General features: G+C 43.8%; 1 protein-coding gene across 1 annotated transcript in view; it reads right to left on the reverse strand.

Moving 5' to 3' along the window:
* Positions 1 to 18,678, reverse strand: part of LOC138267920 (cadherin-1-like) — a 165,113-nt gene that overhangs the window by 67,912 nt on the left and 78,523 nt on the right. The window contains exon 6 of the mRNA XM_069217189.1: positions 10,963 to 11,105. Coding sequence (XP_069073290.1) covers positions 10,963 to 11,105 — 143 coding nt within the window. The remainder of the gene's footprint in view (positions 1 to 10,962; positions 11,106 to 18,678) is intronic.

Below are 18,678 nucleotides of genomic sequence, written 5' to 3' on the forward strand. Positions count from 1 at the left end.
TTCAATTGCAGATTACTGAGAATTTTTGACAACTAATGCCAGGCTTCAAGGCACAATCCTCGTATTAGGTTTTACAGGAACATCTTCCCCTTTTGGTTTAATTTCAAGTTCAAATTCCTTGAGAAGGCACATGTAATTTTCAAAAAACCTTTTGTGATCTGCAGTAATATTGGTAAGTTCCCCTCTACTATGCTTCAACACTCCATTCAAGGTATCAGTACCAAGCACATTCACATCTTTGTTTGAAAAGTTCTTCTATGAGGTTAGAAAAAGACATTACTAGTTGCTCCTTTGCAGGAAGCTGCACAATGTCGAGTAGTCACTTGTGCAGCCATCCTAGAATATTCTTCCCCTTGAAAGCAACACAGACTTTCCAGTTGACACTTTGAACCCTAACACCACTAGGTAATTCAAGATAGCTGTAGGAAGTTGGCTCTGTATGCACTATTTCAAAGTAAGAAATAGCATACACAGAGTCCAAGGGTTCCCCTTAGAGGTAAGATACTGGCAAAAAGAGATAATTCTAATGCTCTATTTTGTGGTAGTGTGGTCGAGCAGTAGGCTTATCAGAGGGTAGTGTTAAGCATTTGTTGTACACACACAGGCAATAAATGAGGAACAAACACTCAAAGACCATTCCAGGCCAATAGGTTTTTGTATAGAAAAATATATTTTCTTAGTTTATTTTAAGAACCACAGGTTCAAGATTTACAAGTAATACTTCAAATGAAAGGTATTTCACTTAGGTACTTTAGGAACGTGGAATTAGCAAAATAGCATGTACAGTTTTCACAAAAATGGCAATAAGCTATTTTAAAACTAGACAGTGCAATTTTCAACAGTTCCTGGGGAGGTAAGTGTTTGTTAGTTTTGCTGGTAAGTAAACCACCTACAGGGTTCAAAATTGGGTCCAAGGTAGCCCAACGTTGGGGGTTCAGAGCAACCCCAAAGTTACCACACCAGCAGCTCAGGGCCGGTCAGGTGCAGAGGTCAAAGTGGTGCCCAAAACGCATAGGCTTCAATGGAGAAGGGGGTGCCCCGGTTCCAGTCTGCCAGCAGGTAAGTACCCGCGTCTTCGGAGGGCAGACCAGGGGGGTTTTGTAGGGCACCGGGGGGGACACAAGTCAGCACAAAAAGTACACCCTCAGCGGCAAGGGGGCGGCCAGGTGCAGAGTGCAAACAGGCGTTGGGTTTGCAATGGAGTTCAATGGGAGACCCAGGGGTCTCTTCAGCGAAGCAGGCAGGCAAGGGGGGGGGGGCTCCTCGGGGTAGCCACCACCTGGGCAAGGGAGAGGGCCACCTTGGGGTCGCTTCTGCACTGGAGGTCGAATCCTTTAGGTCCTGGGGGCTGTGGGTGCAGTGTCTTTACCATGTTTCGGGTTCTTGGAAGCAGGCAGTTGCGGTCAGGGGGAGCCTCTGGATTCCCTCTGCAGGTGTCGCTGGGGGGGTCAACTCTGGCTACTCACAGGGTCGCAGTCACCGGGGAGTCCTCCCTGTAGTGTTGTTTCTCCGCAGGTCGAGCCGGGGGCGTCGGGTGCAGAGTGCAAAGTCTCACGCTTCCGGCAGGAAACGTGTGTTCTTTAAAAGTTGCTTCTTTGTTGCAAAGATGTTTCTTCTTTGGAGCAGAGCCACTGTCCTTGGGAGTTCTTGGTCCTTTTAGATGCAGGGTAGTCCTCTGAGGCTTCAGAGGTTGCTGGACCCTGTGGAACGCGTCGCAGTTGCAGTTTTTCTTGAAGTGGGGAGACAGGCCGGTAGAGCTGGGGCCAAAGCAGTTGGTGTCTCCGTCTTCTCTGCAGGGCTTTCAGGTCAGCAGTCCTTCCTCGGCTTAGATTGCAGGAATCTATCTTGCTAGCTTCTGGGAGCCCCTAAATACTAAATTTAGGGGTGTGTTTGGGTCTGGAGGGTTAGTAGCCAATGGCTACTAGCCCTGAGGGTGGCTACACCCTCTTTGTGCCTCCTCCCTGAGGGGAGGGGGGCACATCCCTAATCCTATTGGGTGAATCCTCCATCTGCAAGATGGAGGATTTCTAAAAGTCAGAGTCACCTCAGCTCAGGACACCTTAGGGGTTGTCCTGACTGGCCAGTGACTCCTCCTTGTTCTTTTCATTATCTCCTCCGGCCTTGCCGCCAAAAGTGGGGCCGTGGCCGGAGGGGGCGGGCATCTCCACTAGCTGGAGTGCCCTGGGGCGCTGTAGCAAAGGGGGTGAGCCTTTGAGGCTCACCGCCAGGTATTACAATTCCTGCAGGGGGAGGTGAGAAGCACCTCCACCCACTGCAGGCTTTGTTACTAGCCACAGAGTGACAAAGGCAGCAACATGTCTGGTGTGTGGCAGGCTGGCAAAACTAGTCAGCGCACACTGGAAGTCAGGTATGTTTTCAGGGGGCGTCTCTAAGATGCCTTCTGGGGTGTATTTCACAATAAAATGTACACTGGCATCAGTGTGCATTTATTGTGCTGAGAAGTTTGATACCAAACTTCCCAGTTTTCAGTGTAGCCATTATGGTGCTGTGGAGTTCATGTATGACAGACTCCCAGACCATATACTCTTATGGCTACCTTGCACTTACAATGTCTAAGGTTTTGCTTAGACACTGTAGGGGCATAGGGCTCATGCACCTATGCCCTCACCTATGGTATAGTGCACCCTGCCTTAGGGTTGTAAGGCCTGCTAGAGGGGTGACTTATCTATGCCATAGGCAGTGTGAGGTTGGCATGACACCCTGAGGGGAGTGCCATGTCGACTTAGTCATTTTCTCCCCACCAGCACACACAAGCTGGCAAGCAGTGTGTCTGTGCTGAGTGAGGGGTCTCCAGGGTGGCATAAGACATGCTGCAGCCCTTAGAGACCTTCCCTGGCATCAGGGCCCTTGGTACCAGGGGTACCAGTTACAAGGGACTTACCTGGATGCCAGGGTGTGGCAATTGTGGAAACAAAGGTACAGGTTAGGGAAAGAACACTGGTGCTGGGGCCTGGTTAGCAGGCCTCAGCACACTTTCAAATCACAACTTGGCATCAGCAAAGGCAAAAAGTCAGGGGGTAACCATGCCAAGGAGGCATTTCCTTACAATAGCCAATAAGATCAATGTGTATGCTTTGAAAGGATTCGTTCCTGTTATTTCGCTCATATAGCACATCATTTCTCCAATGCTGCATATAGATGTCATGTGTAATGAGAGTCATTCTTGATTCAGAATGTATGAGTTGAATGGACAGGATGTTTACCACATAGGTACTCTGAGACCAATCTCCACAGCTGGTGGGTCGCACTCAAGAAGCTGACCTGCCATCAGAACTCTTTCAACTGGTGTCTACTTAGAAATGCTTGCAATGGCTCTCTGGGTGGTCTCCCTTTGAGAGGGATAGCATATCTATATGCACTAATCCTCTACAGATACTCTGAAATAGATAAATCAATGAATTAGAACTAATTGGATGGAATGATAATAAACTGAAAAGGGGGACACAAATTCTGCACACTTCCTGTTGTGAGTGGTTCCGTCAATTCCTATCGCCCGACGCCCGGGACATCTTGTTTGGGGTCAAGGGCAACAAGTTTTTATGTTTACTTTGTCCTTGGGACAAGTAGGCCCAACACTCTGCAGCACAAACCCTTTGGCTGCCTGTTTACAGAGAGTGCAGTTGAGGTAATGTGTTTCCAAAAGATAATGCTGTTCGAACTTATATTTATGGTTCATTATTTGAAAACCTTCATTATTAGGGTGAGTGCTGTAAATAAATGTTTTAAGGTCACACTTCACTACTGACGTTGGTTCCAGTACAAAAAAAAACAAAAACGTGCATACACATGTTTGAAAAATTTAGGCTATGAGGCTAAGTATAATGCTCCCAGAATGCTCTCTGATTAGATGCAAATGAGGTGTCATTTAGTAAAATGTTTTGATGCATGCTAGTATTTCCTAAAAATATTTCTAATGGAAAATCAGTGTAACCATTTTCAACACGATTATGGGAAGCATGAAAATAAACAAACACTGACAAAGCCAACTGATCTGACATATTTTTATAAGTCTTTTAGTTTCATCAATGCGTGTCTTGTTTTGACATGGCTTTTGTAACACTTTATTGTTGTAGGAGCTACCAGGCCCTCAACATTGTAACAAACACTGGCAAAAAAAAAACCAAAACGTTTTTGAACTCTAAAAGCACATGTTGCCACCAGTGGCATAACAAAGGCCCCGCAGCCGCCCTCCAGGGGGCCCCTTCAGCACAGCACCTGCCCTGAGTGAGTCTGGATAGGGGGCTGCTCCATGTTCTTTGCAAAGGGGCACCCTCCAGTTTCGTTACGTCACTGATTGCCACTGTAGTTCCTGACACTGAACAAAACTACTCCTTGTGGAAGAGCAGAATGCAATCACTCACAGTAAAGCCAGCCGAAAGAAAGAGAAATAGAAGTTTAATAAAAACAAAATGTCTTTGTTAACACCAGACCTAATTAGGGACCAAGACCCACATGTAGGTAGCTTTTTGCATGTCGCAAACAGCGACTTTCGCTGTGTGCGACGTGCAAAAAGCACATTGCGATGCACAAACCCAGTTTTACGATTCAGTAACCTGGTTACCGAATCGCAAAACGGGTTTGCGACTCGCAATTAGGAAGGGGTGTTCCCTTCCTAATTGCGACTCGCAGTGCAATGTAGGATTGTTCTGCGAACGTGGGCGCAAACCAATCGCAGTTTGCACCCATTTCAAATGGGTACTAACACTTTTGCAAAAGGGAAGGGGTCCCCATGGGACACCTTCCCCATTGTGAATGTCACTGTAAAAAACATTTCAGAGCAGGCAGTGGTCATACGGACCACTGCCTGCTCTGAAAAAAAGAAACGAAAACGTTTAATTTTTCGTTTTTGTAATGCTTCTCATTTTCCTTTAAGGAAAACGGCTGCATTACAAAAAAAAAAAACTGCTTTATTGAAAAGCAGTCACAGACATGGTGGTCTGCTGTCTCCAGCAGGCCACCATCCCTGTGAGGGCCGCCATTCGCAAGGGGGTCGCAAATTGCAACCCACCTCATGATTATTCATGAGGTGGGCATTTGCGAAGCCCTTGCGAATCACAGATGGTGTCAGGGACACCATCCTACATTCGGATTTGCGACTCGCAAATTGCGACTCGCTCTGACTCGCAATTTGCGGGTCGCAAATCTGAACCTACCTACATGTGGCCCCAGATTCTTAAAGAAAGTCACAAAAGTGCACCCATGGTATATGTCGTACCCCTATAAAATATTTGTGAACTGTATTTTAGCATGGGTAAATACGCATGTGTAGATTTGCTCATGTGAAAATCTATTGAGCATTTGCAAGTTCATTTTCTCTCCAGCCACTTTCTTCCCAACCCTGGAAGAAGTTCTAATTCTGCCATTGTCAGGAGTAAATGTCCAACCTTTCTTATTATGGGAAAATATTAGAGAGAAGCTGGTGAAAATCTTTAAAACATGCAGGCTAGTAGGTTTGCAGACTCAAAGGCATTCCAGCCCTGGAACTATTGCTTACTGCTTCCTCCCGCCCCAGTATGCAGATCTGCAGAAAGGTGGCAAAATAAGGAAATTGCTACAGTAGGGATAGAAACTGCAAGTATTCAAGCCCTACTATGGTAGTAGCCCTGGCATAATCAGAGAGGTTATTATCAGAGCTCTTACATAATGAGATTGCTGCCATAATTTGGCGCCACACTACATGGCACCAAAGGGACAAGTAGATCATTTTACAGGACAAGTAGATTTGAGAAGCAACCGGTCCCCTGGACAAGTAGATATTTTAATAAATTCCACACCCCTGATCAAGTGAGGCATGTTTACACTGCAAGGGTTTTCAAAGCTAAGTAAAAATTGAAAGAGTTATTCCGTTTGACGAGAAACCAGAGTATGTGTTGTGTTCAAAGCTAGGTGATTATTTTTTTCTAATTTACCTCCTAATTCCCCTTCCCTCTGCCTCCCTCCCTTCTTTATAAGTGAGGGGTAAGGGTTTAAGGAAATATGAAACAAATGTGGTGTACGTAGGTAAGAGGGGTGTTTGTCATCAATTGGCATGTATATTAAGCGACCAACTATACGTAACAATTCTTCTCTCTTGATGATATTTTAGTGTTTTGCTACTAAAATATACGCAACAATGAAGTAACATTTTATGACTCATGTTTACTCAAATCTCTACATTCAGCAGGTAAAACCTTGCAGAAACGCAAATCCTGCTACAGGTTATTATCATAGGAATTTAAAAGGCACTTTAAACCCAGAAGTATCCAGGAGGCATGAAGACCAATGAGATGACCAGAAGATGCCAGTATAGGGCCATTAGACATACAATTAGAAAGAATTTTAAGCCTGCCTTTGAACACATACTCAATTCTTGTAGGAACTCATTCCACCATCTAATCTATAATCTGGGGAATTATTCCGCTCAGCAATTTTCCTAATCTTTGGGTGACTGAAACAGCCATTATGCAAGCAGGGCTCGAAAAATCATAAAAATGTTACTAGACCTGCAGGTCGAATAACTTAAATAATCTACTCAGCCTAACTGTAATGTACTTGACCCGTAAACGGCTCTCAAATTGTGTGATCTTAGCCAAATAGTTTACAGAGTCGGCTTTTTCTTAATTCTCACATATGAATGCACCTTCAAATATGTTAGCTCAGCGTTTCTGCAGTTCAAAAAAACCTCTTTTGTTTGATTAAGTAACTAAAGTTTGCTGCATGCATCAAAAGAATCTAGCCCACATACCCATGAGGTCTAGCCCACATAACCCAGGACTTCTTTTAGTTTACTAACAACATTACCATCAGGGCAGGAGTGTTTCTCAGTTTGTTTAAACACTCAATTTTAATAAATATATTACTAAAACATGATGTGGTAACATATTGTCATCTACACACAGTAACTTTCCAAGAAATGTCTAAAAACCTCTCCACTAACTTGCAGCTGTAATGATAAAACTATATAGTATATTAACAATCTGTGAAAATTGGGTTTCAGAAAACATATCCTTTGCATATCAACATGTAAAGTATTCTGATTTGTTTTCATCCTATTAAAATATTTTTTCATCACACAGAAATATAAAAAATGACTTTCACACCCTCTGAAATATATTTTGAAATGTTTGTACAGGTGACTTAGTCATTTAAATGTTCTGTGTTAGGAAAACCCTGACACCCTATATCGTTTTATTTTACATTCTAAGCAGCAGGTCGCACAGTTCATCTTACAAAGTCCTGGAACTCTGCAGTCAGAAGGAAAATTAATTGTAAGAAAAACTGACTTTTGACCCGTCTGCGAACACAGAGCAAATGTGACATAAGAACAAGATTTAAAAGCATCTTTTATTGCCCCTCCACTTTCCAACTGAACAGAACACCTGTTTAGTGTCAACCAGTAAGTATTAAAAATAGCTCGACCTGATCAAATATGACTCGCCAAGCCAATGCGAGTGGTACAGTGGATTTTACAAGCCCTGGCAAGGACCACAAAATACTTCCTGGGACATAAGGCTTTAGTTCCACTTCATATGGCTCAAACCTTTAAGATGAAATACTTTGGGAACTGTTACTAAAGCTAGAAATTTCATGCACCTTACCGCAATGTAGCACCGATATGCTCAAGCAATGCAAGCCAGCCTCCCAAGTACCTTTTTAGAGACTGCTACTAAAATTGTCCCACAATAATCAAGCCTAGATCCCACTATTTGTCCTGCAAAATTAGCTCCATTCTGTTCAGGAATAAATGTTTTATTTATGGTCAGTGGTGGATAAAGAAACTACACACCTTCGTTAAGTGCTTAGCTTGTTCTTCCTGTGAAAGAATATCCCCTTAGGCTTAACTATAAGTATCAGAGTAAAATCTGAATTTTACCGGGCTTCCTGTGTTATGAGACTTGCATAGTTGTCTCATATCTGCCCTTAAACCTATCATCTGTACTGTCTTACTTGCACTGATTGAAAGCCAGCTGTCACACACCCCTCTGTTCTAACTTCTGACTTAGCCTCAATCTTGACCTGTTGTACCAGACAGCAATGCTGCAACCGCATCCCCAGACGTGGATATAGTTTGCTAACTTTTGGTCAGAGCAAACTTCCAGACCAAACCTGTACTACATCTCTTACATGAACATATTTCTGTCATGTGTCCCTCTGTTAAGAAGACAGTAAATGGAGAAAAAACACTCAAGAGTGGTCAACAACAAGGGACGGCTGAAAGATTAGCACTGTATGAATAAAGCCAAGCTTCGAAAGGTAATTAGTCTCTCCAACTGTGACAGTCCAGAATATACTGCTGGGAATAAAGCAAAAAAGTGAGCATTGGCATAGCCAATACGTCTCGCTTATGAGAACTATTAGCTTTGTCAATGTCTTTTAGCCATGTTGTACAAGGCGACACGTACATCACAGAGGTGCTGGGGGAACAAGCAGCATCAATGAGGGGGACGGGAGAGTAGGAGAGGACAAGCAAGAACATTGAGACAAACTGGAGAGTGGGAGGGGACAAGCAGCAACAGGGAGAGGGATGCGAGGGGGAAGCAACAGCACAGAGCAGGACAGGAGGGTGGGTGTGGGGTCAAGTAATAACAGAGAGCAGGAGGGGAGCAAGTAGCAACACAGACAGTGGGTAGAGGCAAGCAACAACGTGAAGGGAGGGTGGGGGCAAGCAACAACAGACCCCCGGGTGGAGGCAAGTAACAACTCGAAGGGGGGAGAAAAAGCACACGGGTAAGAGAGAACCCAGAAGGGTGACAGAAGCATACGAGGAAGAAGGTAAGCAGACACATGCACTTTTTTAGAATGCTTTACCTAAAAGACAAAAGTCGGCCTGAAAGCACGAGCAGTGGAAGGACACAAGTGCTTTGGCCACGGTCCAAGGGAGGGAACAAATAAACAAAGAGCAAGTGAATCCAGGATGCGCTGATCAGAAAGAAGCAAAGAAATGAGAGTGATGATGAAGCCAATCAATGGTAAGCAATGGGTGAGCTGCAAGCTTACAAAATGTCTTGCAAGCAACAGCACATGTGCAATCTCAGGGAAGACCTAATAAAGATGTGGTGATGCACCATGGGGCATCGCCCAATCTACTAAGTGACTGAAAGAACTAACTTGAAATATCTGCTTTTCAAGAACACTTTCCCCAAAGGCTGCCAATGCATTTCTAATCCTTGTCCAATAACAAAGTAATATGTCTTAGTCGCCTTTAAGACATGTGTATTTATAACATCATGAACACCCAAACTGCACACTGTAGGAAATTCCATCTATCTACTCTAAAGTCCATAACCTTTTGTGCCTTTCCTGCATACTGATGAATGGTCATCAATGAGGAGTGAGGCAAGCATACCTCCCTCAGCTTTGTACACTTGAAATTGTAAAGCCTTCCCAAATAGACATCACGCACTGACAACAAACTTGGGGCTTACTCCATGGCAGAGCTAATGCTGTGCAAAGGACTTTGTGTTTTATACAGTGCAGAGGTAATATAACTGATACTTAATAGCTCATTGCTTCTAAACCAACCCTCAGTGAATTTGCACGCCTCTGACTGATGCAGCCCTGCCTTTCTCTAAGAGGAATATTCACATCTCTACCGCTTTCTTTTTACCAGGCTGAAAACAGTGCCTGAATGTTAAAATGTACAAAACAATGCTGTAACAATTCGTGTGGGATTTTTAACCACAATTTTCAGAAATCACGTAAATCCCAACAGAAAGGCATATATATATGTCACTAGGTTTTATCTCCTGATTTGGCCTCAGTATTTAATATCTTCATGCAAAATGTTTCATTTAAAATCTTCCTGGCCTGTTAAACCATACAGCAATACTTGCAGCTTCTCAAACCCCCAAAAAACAACAGCACTCAATGATGGGGCTTACAGATTCAAAGGTTTTGCAGTTACTTTCTAATGGTTTCTTTTTTATTCATTCGATGTGGGCTTTACTTTCTTTATTCATCTATCTGTATTGGTATTTAATTTAATGCATCAATGTACCCTCTGCTACTTCCTGAGAGAAAACATTTAGGGGGTCATTCTGACCCCGGCGGGCAGCGGTTGCTGCCCGCCTGGCGGGAACCGCCATTTGGCCGCTCCGCGGTCAAAAGACCGCTGCCGGCATTCTGACCTTCCCGCTGGGCCGGCGGGCGCTACCCAAGGTAGCGCCTGCCGGCCCAGCGGGAAGGAGGCCTGCAACACAGAAGCTGGCTCCGAATGGAGCCGGCGGTGTTGCGGGCGTGCGACGGGTGCAGTTGCACCCGTCGCGCTTTTCACTGTCTGCTAAGCAGACAGTGAAAAGCTTCATGGGGCCCTGTTAGGGGGCCCCTGCACTGCCCATGCCACTGGCATGGGCAGTGCAGGGGCGTCAGACACCCGTTACCGCCAGCCTCTTCCTGGCGGTGACAACCGCCAGAAACAGGCTGGCGGTAAGGGGGTCAGAATCCCCATGGCGGCGCTGCTTGCAGCGCCCCCATGGCGGATTCGCCCAGCCGGGGGTAAACCGGCTGGAAACCGCCGGCCCCGGTTTTCTGACTGCGGCTTTACCGCCGCGGTCAGAATGGACAAGGAAGCACCGCCAGCCTGTTGGCGGTGCTTCCGTCATTCGCGGCCCGTCGGAATGACCCCCTTAATCTTATGCAGACACTACCAAATGTAAAACCGTGATACTTTAACTTTGATTTGCCTACTAGGGATCCTTCTAACCAGATTAATTTGAAAACGAGTCCACAGCACATGTAACGTGTTAGGTCACTCTCCTTTCCCCACCCCTGGCTTGTCACGTGGATTTCTTGAAGTCTGGATACCAGGGTCAGCAAACAGGCCGGCAGCTTCCAATTGAGTGAGTGAAAATAAAATATGCACAGGTTACAGAGGAAAACCAAGAATCTGCTTAAAATGCATTCCATTATAAAGTGGATTAGTGCAAATGCTCCTCCCAACATAAGGAACAATAGACTGCATACCTGGTAGTAAGTTCAACCCATCTCTGCGTTGGGTTATCCAACAGGGACAGCTGCAATCGAAGACCTTTTGCAGGAGTGCCTGATGCAGTGTTCAGTACATGGGTGGTCAGTGGGCTGTCAGATGAAGCAGACATAGTTTTACACTGCAGAGCAAAAACAGAGAAGCAACTGAGGTTGTCTTTATACCGTGATCACAAAATAAGAGGAATAACTTTAAAATCATTGATCCAACACGTAGGCTAGTGCGTGTGCTTCCAGACTGAACTCATAAAATTAGTTTTGCTCTCCTCTACATTTCCTTAATGTCATATGAATGCCTTGCCAATGTATCTCAGTATTCAGCCAATTCGGTCGGATTTTCCAATATCCCTTTTGACAAGCGCAGATGTTTAACCTTGGCTTTGAGGCACTAGCGCCATCCACTATTACAGTGGAAGACTGTGTAAAGTTAATTTAAACACCTTAGGATTAACTCCCTCGTATACACACATGAAATAGTGGATTACCCCTGGCTGTCCCAAGCAAGTTCACTCTACTTTGTAAAGAGAACCCCGCACACAGCTTGGGGAATAGTATTCAGTATGGTCGGTCAGCATTCCCTCGTGATCTCGCACTAGCTGCAAAGTCATAAATTCCTTCCAGTTCTTATCGCTATTCTTATTATTTGATTTGGTGAAGTTACAAAACACTGAAGTTCATGGGGCTAAAACAAACTCAGCCTGATGTTTTATTGTAATTCAACAACCACGTGGATAGCATAATGGATAGAAACAACCTGATAACATGCTTTATAAAAAAACAAGCTGTCAACTCTAATTCAAGCCCCCAATATGAAAAAAAATGTCTAGCCTTGTTAATAAGAAACAGAAAACATCCACCCTTCTGTCAGACCCTCATTCTCCAGTCTATCTCAGTAAAAACAGTGACTTCTCTGAAAAATGCTACAAAGATACGAAGCCAAAAAAGGAACACCTTGAGATGATAGCCCCTGCTACATTGTCATGCTCTGGCACCACAGAATCACTGAAATGAAATGTCTAAAGTTAAAAAACAAATGTATAGGAGGAGATCGACTCATCCTATTAAAGTGCCTACCACCCATAAAATAAAATCGCAATACTACCAGATACTACCATACATCCACACTAGTTCAGGCCTTGAAAAATCATAAACATGTTACTAGACCTGCAGGTCAACCAAACTGTCATGTACTTGACTCGTAAACGGGTCTCAAACTGTGTGATCCTAGGCAAGTATTTCAGTTTAAGAGTCGCCTTTTTCTTCATTCTCACCTATAAGAGCAGCTTTGTGTGAGCTCAGCATCTCTGCTGTACAAAAAATACTATTTTGTTTTATTAAGTAGACTAAACTCTTGCTCCATGTATACAAAGAATCTAGCCCACATACAGGGGACACATGAGCCATGACTTGCCTCTTAGTGTACTAGTACCATTGCCATCAGTGCAGGAGTGTTTTACAAAACACTACCATCAATACTGCCCTGCCTTTATACAAGTGTTCTCTCAGAATGAAGTAGACAGTCCTGCTGGTTTTCTAATCGCACAATGGAGCAAACAATAAGAACGATCCACTTGTACATATATTTTTTGGTGTCCGAGTTTGCCAGACTGATGTGGGAACAAACACTATCGGATGCTGCAACTGTCTTAAATTCCTGTGTTACTGTAAGGAATACCTGAAAGTTCTGTTCACGTCAAAAGAATGCAGAGCTTGCTCCCCTGCCAGAGTTTACCAGTTTCGAAAGAATATCAGTGAACTAAAAGAACCAATTAAGTGGAATTCTGAGACCATTGTTATCAGTAAAGTGGGGGTATGTACGCAGTACCGCCTGGTCTCTATTAAAAACTGTACATGACCAGTTGAAAGCATGTATCTTGCTTAAACTCCTATTAGATATTATTAATATCAGAAATGTCACATTTCAGGCCAAGACCCTAAGAACAAGTTTGTTCACTAGCTCTGGATATTTACCAATCTACCCATATTAAATTCACATGAAGGTGTAGGCATTCTGTAAAGTGGACATTACTTTTATAGATCCTCCGAGAAATGTTTATGAATGGGATTGTTTAAAAATATATTTATGAAGGAACATTTTGAGATTTTGACACTGAGGAACTATGACAGCAAAGTGTCCTCTTCCGTCCGTGTTGCAGCCATGCCAGGTACTTAAAGACTCTTCCATTTGATAGTGTAGAAGAACTTTGTTGAGAGTTTAACTTTCCTCAGAATCTGCTTGTAGTCATTGAGTAGATGAAAATCGCTGTATTGAAACCACAAAGATCACTCTAGAGCACAAAACACGTGATATTTTTTCAACATCTTCAGATTCAACAGAGTTGAAGGAAAAGCATGTAAACAGATCGTGCACTCTCCACCTAATACTATCATAAATGTACTCTTGATATTCTATTTAAAGGAGGCATGGTCTTGCAATACATCTAATATCAAGCACAAGTGGTGTGTGAACAGGATTTTAGATTCCAAGCAGGAATTTCTGTGTATGAAAATTTCTCCAGGTGCATCTAGAGGAATTTGCATGTAAAAACATATTGAAAACATGTAGTTTTACTGACTGGTACAACCATGACACGTGTGTCTTTCAACTTATATTCACCTTCCTGATAAAGGAAATGTTTAGACGGACTTCAACGGGGTTACTCTCATCAAAAATGTACAGCACCCTTGGAAACTTAATTCTCTAATCACTTCACCTGGATCATCCACTTAAAGATCTGACTTCACTAACACTGTAGAATCAACAAGTTTACAGGTATGCACATATTATACCCTCATTCCGTCATACGATAATTTTAATAGCCCACTCAAATCACGCATCTGTTAAACGATAAGATTAGTTTTCCCTTTAGCAGTATTACCAGGATATTACTTGACCCAGCTTAGAAGGAGGGCGTTAGTGCTCAATGAAGGAGCAGTCACGGAGTAGCACACGTCTGTGTTAAAACAGAAATACAAGTCAGTATGATTAACTGTCGAACCTGCACCAACAGCATTTAATGTTATCAAAGGGGAGTGCAATTTGCTTATGTATATGTTCCAGGTTTCATGAATGCTCTGTGTCGAGGGTAGAAATAATCACCACAAATCTCAGCCTCTCCAACAAAGCAGGAGCAACTGGTTCCTCACCTACAGACCATCTTGTCATATTGTTACATAAGTAGGTCAGCAGTCTAGCTGGCCCAGACAGAAGTGAGATGCCAGGAATGTCCTGGGAGGAGACAGGAAGCACTGGTTTTCCCTCTAACTACATGGAGGAAAGCAGAGAGAAGAGGACGTGTGGCAAGTAGCTCCATTTATCAATAGGCCATGTAGCCCGTACGAGTGAGGTGGTCTATACAGTCCTTATACACCTTAAAGCTGCTAAGTACATACCACTCTCATTTCTACGGAATTATGTTTATGAACCTTACAATGCTAATAAAAATATATTTACAAAATCAGTGAGACATTTATAAGAGCTGAGGAATTAATAAAGATAAGTTAATAGCCTTACGCCAGATGTTGTCTTTCATGCAGAATGTTATGCTTGTCAGTGCTGTGAAGAGAAATCAATCCAGAACAGGACACTTCTATTCTGGATTACACAAAGTACTGTACTATTTTAGGTGGATACATTTACCACACAACGAAACTTTGTTGACATTATGTAAATTAACAGAATGGGGACAACCAGTCTGGTAGCACGGCAGTGTCTTGTGTGCCTGAGGTTCTGAACAGCGAAAATATAAAATGTAGCTTCATAAAATATGAAAGGAGCTTCTCAGAGTGCAGATTACTGTATCTCCAATGGCGTCTGTCCTATGTTAGGATTTCTACTACAAACCTTGCAGGACTAAATCCTCTGTACTTTCCAGTCTGCCTTAAGGGTCTGACAGGCAACTGGACAAGTCAGCCACGTGGACCCATAGGAAGGAACGACTTCCGGAAGTCCACGACCTACCTTTTGCAAAGAGGACTGTGGTGTAAAAACATAAACGGGCACACTTTTCAGCAGCGTTTCACTTCCTGTTCACAGGCTCCTACTCGGCACCACCTAATAATCATCGTAGCCGCTAGATGGCAATGTTTCGCACTAATAACGGATGTGAGTAATGGTGCAAAAACGAGTCACTACAGAATAAACAAAAATATATTTTCGGAGGGCGATGCAAATTTAAGAAAGCAGTGACGCTGTTTAAATCTATCTAGGCATGTTGCTTTTTAGGACAGTGACACCCTCCAAACAAAAGGGTGAAAAAAGTATGGGTACACTCACAAGCCAAGACCTCATCAGAAATGTATAAATGCGGATGTTTGTTCACAAACGAAACTCGCATGCAGATAAGCGAAGAAAGTGGTTAGTTGAGGTTTTATGTGAACATTTATGGCGGCCTAGCTTTATTCAAGCGTGAGCATATCAACATAGTAGTCTCGTTGCGACATGGCAGCGTAGAGCAGGTTTGGCCAAAGGGTTGTACCACGAATTTATCCGGTACGTTTCATTACGCAACCGTAAAACGTAAAGAATTTACGTTTATTATTTTGCCTCAAATATAACTTTTTAAACTTAAATGCACCGACTCTTCATGTATTCGAGTTGCAGAATTCCGTCCCTAGCCAGTGTCTCTTCTAACTCTATGGTTGTCTGTAATATAAATAAAAAGTGGGCCAGAGTCACTCTTGAATCTTCTCACAAGTAAGGATGCAGGGTAAATGTTAACCGAACATTGGGAGCAGCAGATTTCGGGACACAAAGAGGCTGCCTTTCCCTCACAACATTCGAGTAACAAATCTGCCTTTAGGCAAAGCCCCACCTGTTAATATGTTAAGAGGAATGAAAGGAAAACGCGCCTTCTTAAAAGTCTGTTGGGATTGTTGTCTAGAACTGAAAAAAAAGAGTTCAACACGCCGGCAAAAATATGCGAATTCCGTGACCTACGTATTGTAGAATTATTTATTCACAGAATTGTGTGTGGCAGATTTGCAAATATTTACCGATCTGTCTCCCCCTTGCTACATATTTGTTAAAGTTTGCAAAACAGCTGCCAACTGGTCCTGTGCCACCGAAGCCAGACCTGTTCTTAGGAAACAGCATCTGCATGCTGGGGACTTGTAGGCGCATACTCGGGAGGGAGAGCCTAAACAAGTCACGGAATCCAAGCACTAAAACCTCCCAAAAGCAGTAGAGGCCTTGTCCTCGTCGCAGGTGGTATATGTGGTTGCTTGGGTGTTCCACTTACCTCCTCTAAGTGTCTTAGGTGTTGGTGAATATGCAGGAGCCGAGAGGCGCACATTGAGGAGTAGCAGTGGCCTCTCTCGCCAGACCGACCACGCGTTAACGATTAGCAAACCCTCAGCAATGGGAGGGTGTTGAACCTGAGGCAGCAGTGCTTGCACGCGATGCAGCCGTACAAAAGTTGAGCAATGCTATCTAACGAAGTTCCTAGCTGAAAATTTGCAGACCAAACAGTTTCTGTTTGCCCCCTATCATGGGGCTCAATTGCGCAAGAAAGGGGCCTTTGAGGCCAACTGTCACATAACCCTAAGTCCTCAGAGTGTGACATTAAGTAGTCGTAGTCCAAGCCAAAAAAAATTGACTTCGGGGCTTGTAATTTTCATATTTGCCATTATCATACATGCCGATAGACCCGATTCAGGCGACAGATTCAAGATTTATGAAGCCAAAAAATGGTTTTATTTTGTCCGTCTCCCGCCTAAAATTGCCTCTCATTCAATTTATGTTTTTATTTGTATAGCACACTAATCACCCGAGAGGGTTTCCAGGTGCTTTCCAAAAAAGGAGAAAAGAGATGTGGGAGATGTGGGAGTTTCCAGAAATCCAATTACAGAGATTAAGAAAAACATGACTTACAGAAAAGGTTGTTGTCAGTGTGAAGAGGTGTTAGAAGGAAGAAAGGAAGGAGACAGACATTTGAGGGTCTGGCTGTGGCTGGAGGGTGTACAGTATGTGGAATACATGATTTAAGCAAAAGCAAACCCTAAAATCTGCTCTTTATCATCCCCTGGGTGTAGGTAGTGGGCATTTAATGGAGACACAGCACACAAGAGTGAGTTCAACAAAACACATACACTTTCGGAGAGTGCTGCAAGAGAAAGAAACAAGCATCGGCAAAGCCAACAGGTCTCACCTATGCAACAGCTATTGGCTACGCCAATGTGTTGTAGACATATTGTACACTAGTGTGTCTGTGGTTCAGCATAGCTAAAAGTTAGTGGGATACAGGAGAGTGGCGTGGACTGTTGTAGAGTCGAAAGTGTTGTGTACTGGAGTGGCATAGTGTGGAGTCAAGTAGAGTGACACACACTGGCATAGCATAGTATACAGTAACCTGGTGTAGAGTGCACTGGCATAGAGTGTTGCGGAGTACAGAGCAGTGGAATTGAGTGAGGTGGCATTTAACTCAGCGGCATACAATGATTGCAGTGACGTAGATTAGAGTAGTGCATTGTAGAGTTCAGAGATGCAGAAGGAAGTACAGTGCAGTGGCGTACAGTTGAGTGATGCAGAGGGCGGCGTCAGAATAGTCGAGTGGCATAGAATACAGTGGTGTAGAGTAATGCAGGGTAACATACAGTGATGCAAAGTACAGTACAGTACTGTATAGTAGAGTGGTATAGAGTGCAGGTGGGTAGAGTGCAGTGGTTAAGAGTAGAGTGGTGCAGGGTGCAATGGCATAGAGTGGAGTGGTGCAGGGCAGAGTGCAGCTGCGTAGAGTGGAATGATTAAACTGGTGTAGAGTGCAGTGGTGTCAAATAGATTTAAGTGGTGTACTGTAGATTGGCACAGAGTGCAGGTGCATAAAGTTGAGTGTTACACAGTAAAGTGCACTGGCATAGAGTGTATTGGCGTAGAGTACAGTATTATTGAGTGTAGTTGTATAGAGTAGATTTGTGTGGCCTAGACTGGAGTGGTGTAGAGTGCAGTAGCAAGGAATGTAGTGGTGTAGAGTAGAGTGGTGAAGAGTGCATTGGAGCACAGTAGCGTGGTACAGGGTAGAAAGACGCAGAGTGAAGTGGCATAGAATGGAGTGGTGCAGAGTGCAGTGGCGTGGAATGGTGCAGAGTAGAATGCAGTGGTGTTGAGTGGAGCAGAATAGAGTGAAGTGGAGTATTCACGGTGTGATAGCACACTACCATTACTGACAACACATTTTCAATTGAAATGACCATTACATTTGCACATACATAGTTTTATTAATAAAACTACACAGTGTATAGACAAAAATGTGGGGAAACTGTATCATCTAGAATAATTATTTTTTCTCCATATTAACCTGCTGGCAGCCAAGGACGTACGTCCTTGGCTGCGTTGCTGAGGTGCTAAGGACGTAACCGTTATGTTCTTGGACTGGCTCATGGGGGAGCGCTAGCGCTCCCGCCCCTCGGCGCCCCCACTGCAGGGATGGAAGGGGAATTGTGTTGTAATGCGTCTCGAGGTTTCCTGTAATGTAGGCCTCGAGACAAACCTGTATTAGAATGTGATTGTGGAATGTTGGTTGGGGTGTTCTCCCTCTCAGCAGTTGCTTGCTGACCTTGGGAGAGAGAGCACCACGATTGAGGTTCTTCGCTAATAAAGACGTTTACCTGTTTCCGAGATGGATTTCTTCTGCCTTACTTCATTTTTGGCGACAAGTTTATGTCAGCAAGCCGAGGCGATTGTCTTCAACTCAACGT

This window comes from Pleurodeles waltl, chromosome 12 (assembly GCF_031143425.1).
Source record: "Pleurodeles waltl isolate 20211129_DDA chromosome 12, aPleWal1.hap1.20221129, whole genome shotgun sequence".
Taxonomy (NCBI): domain Eukaryota; kingdom Metazoa; phylum Chordata; class Amphibia; order Caudata; family Salamandridae; genus Pleurodeles; species Pleurodeles waltl.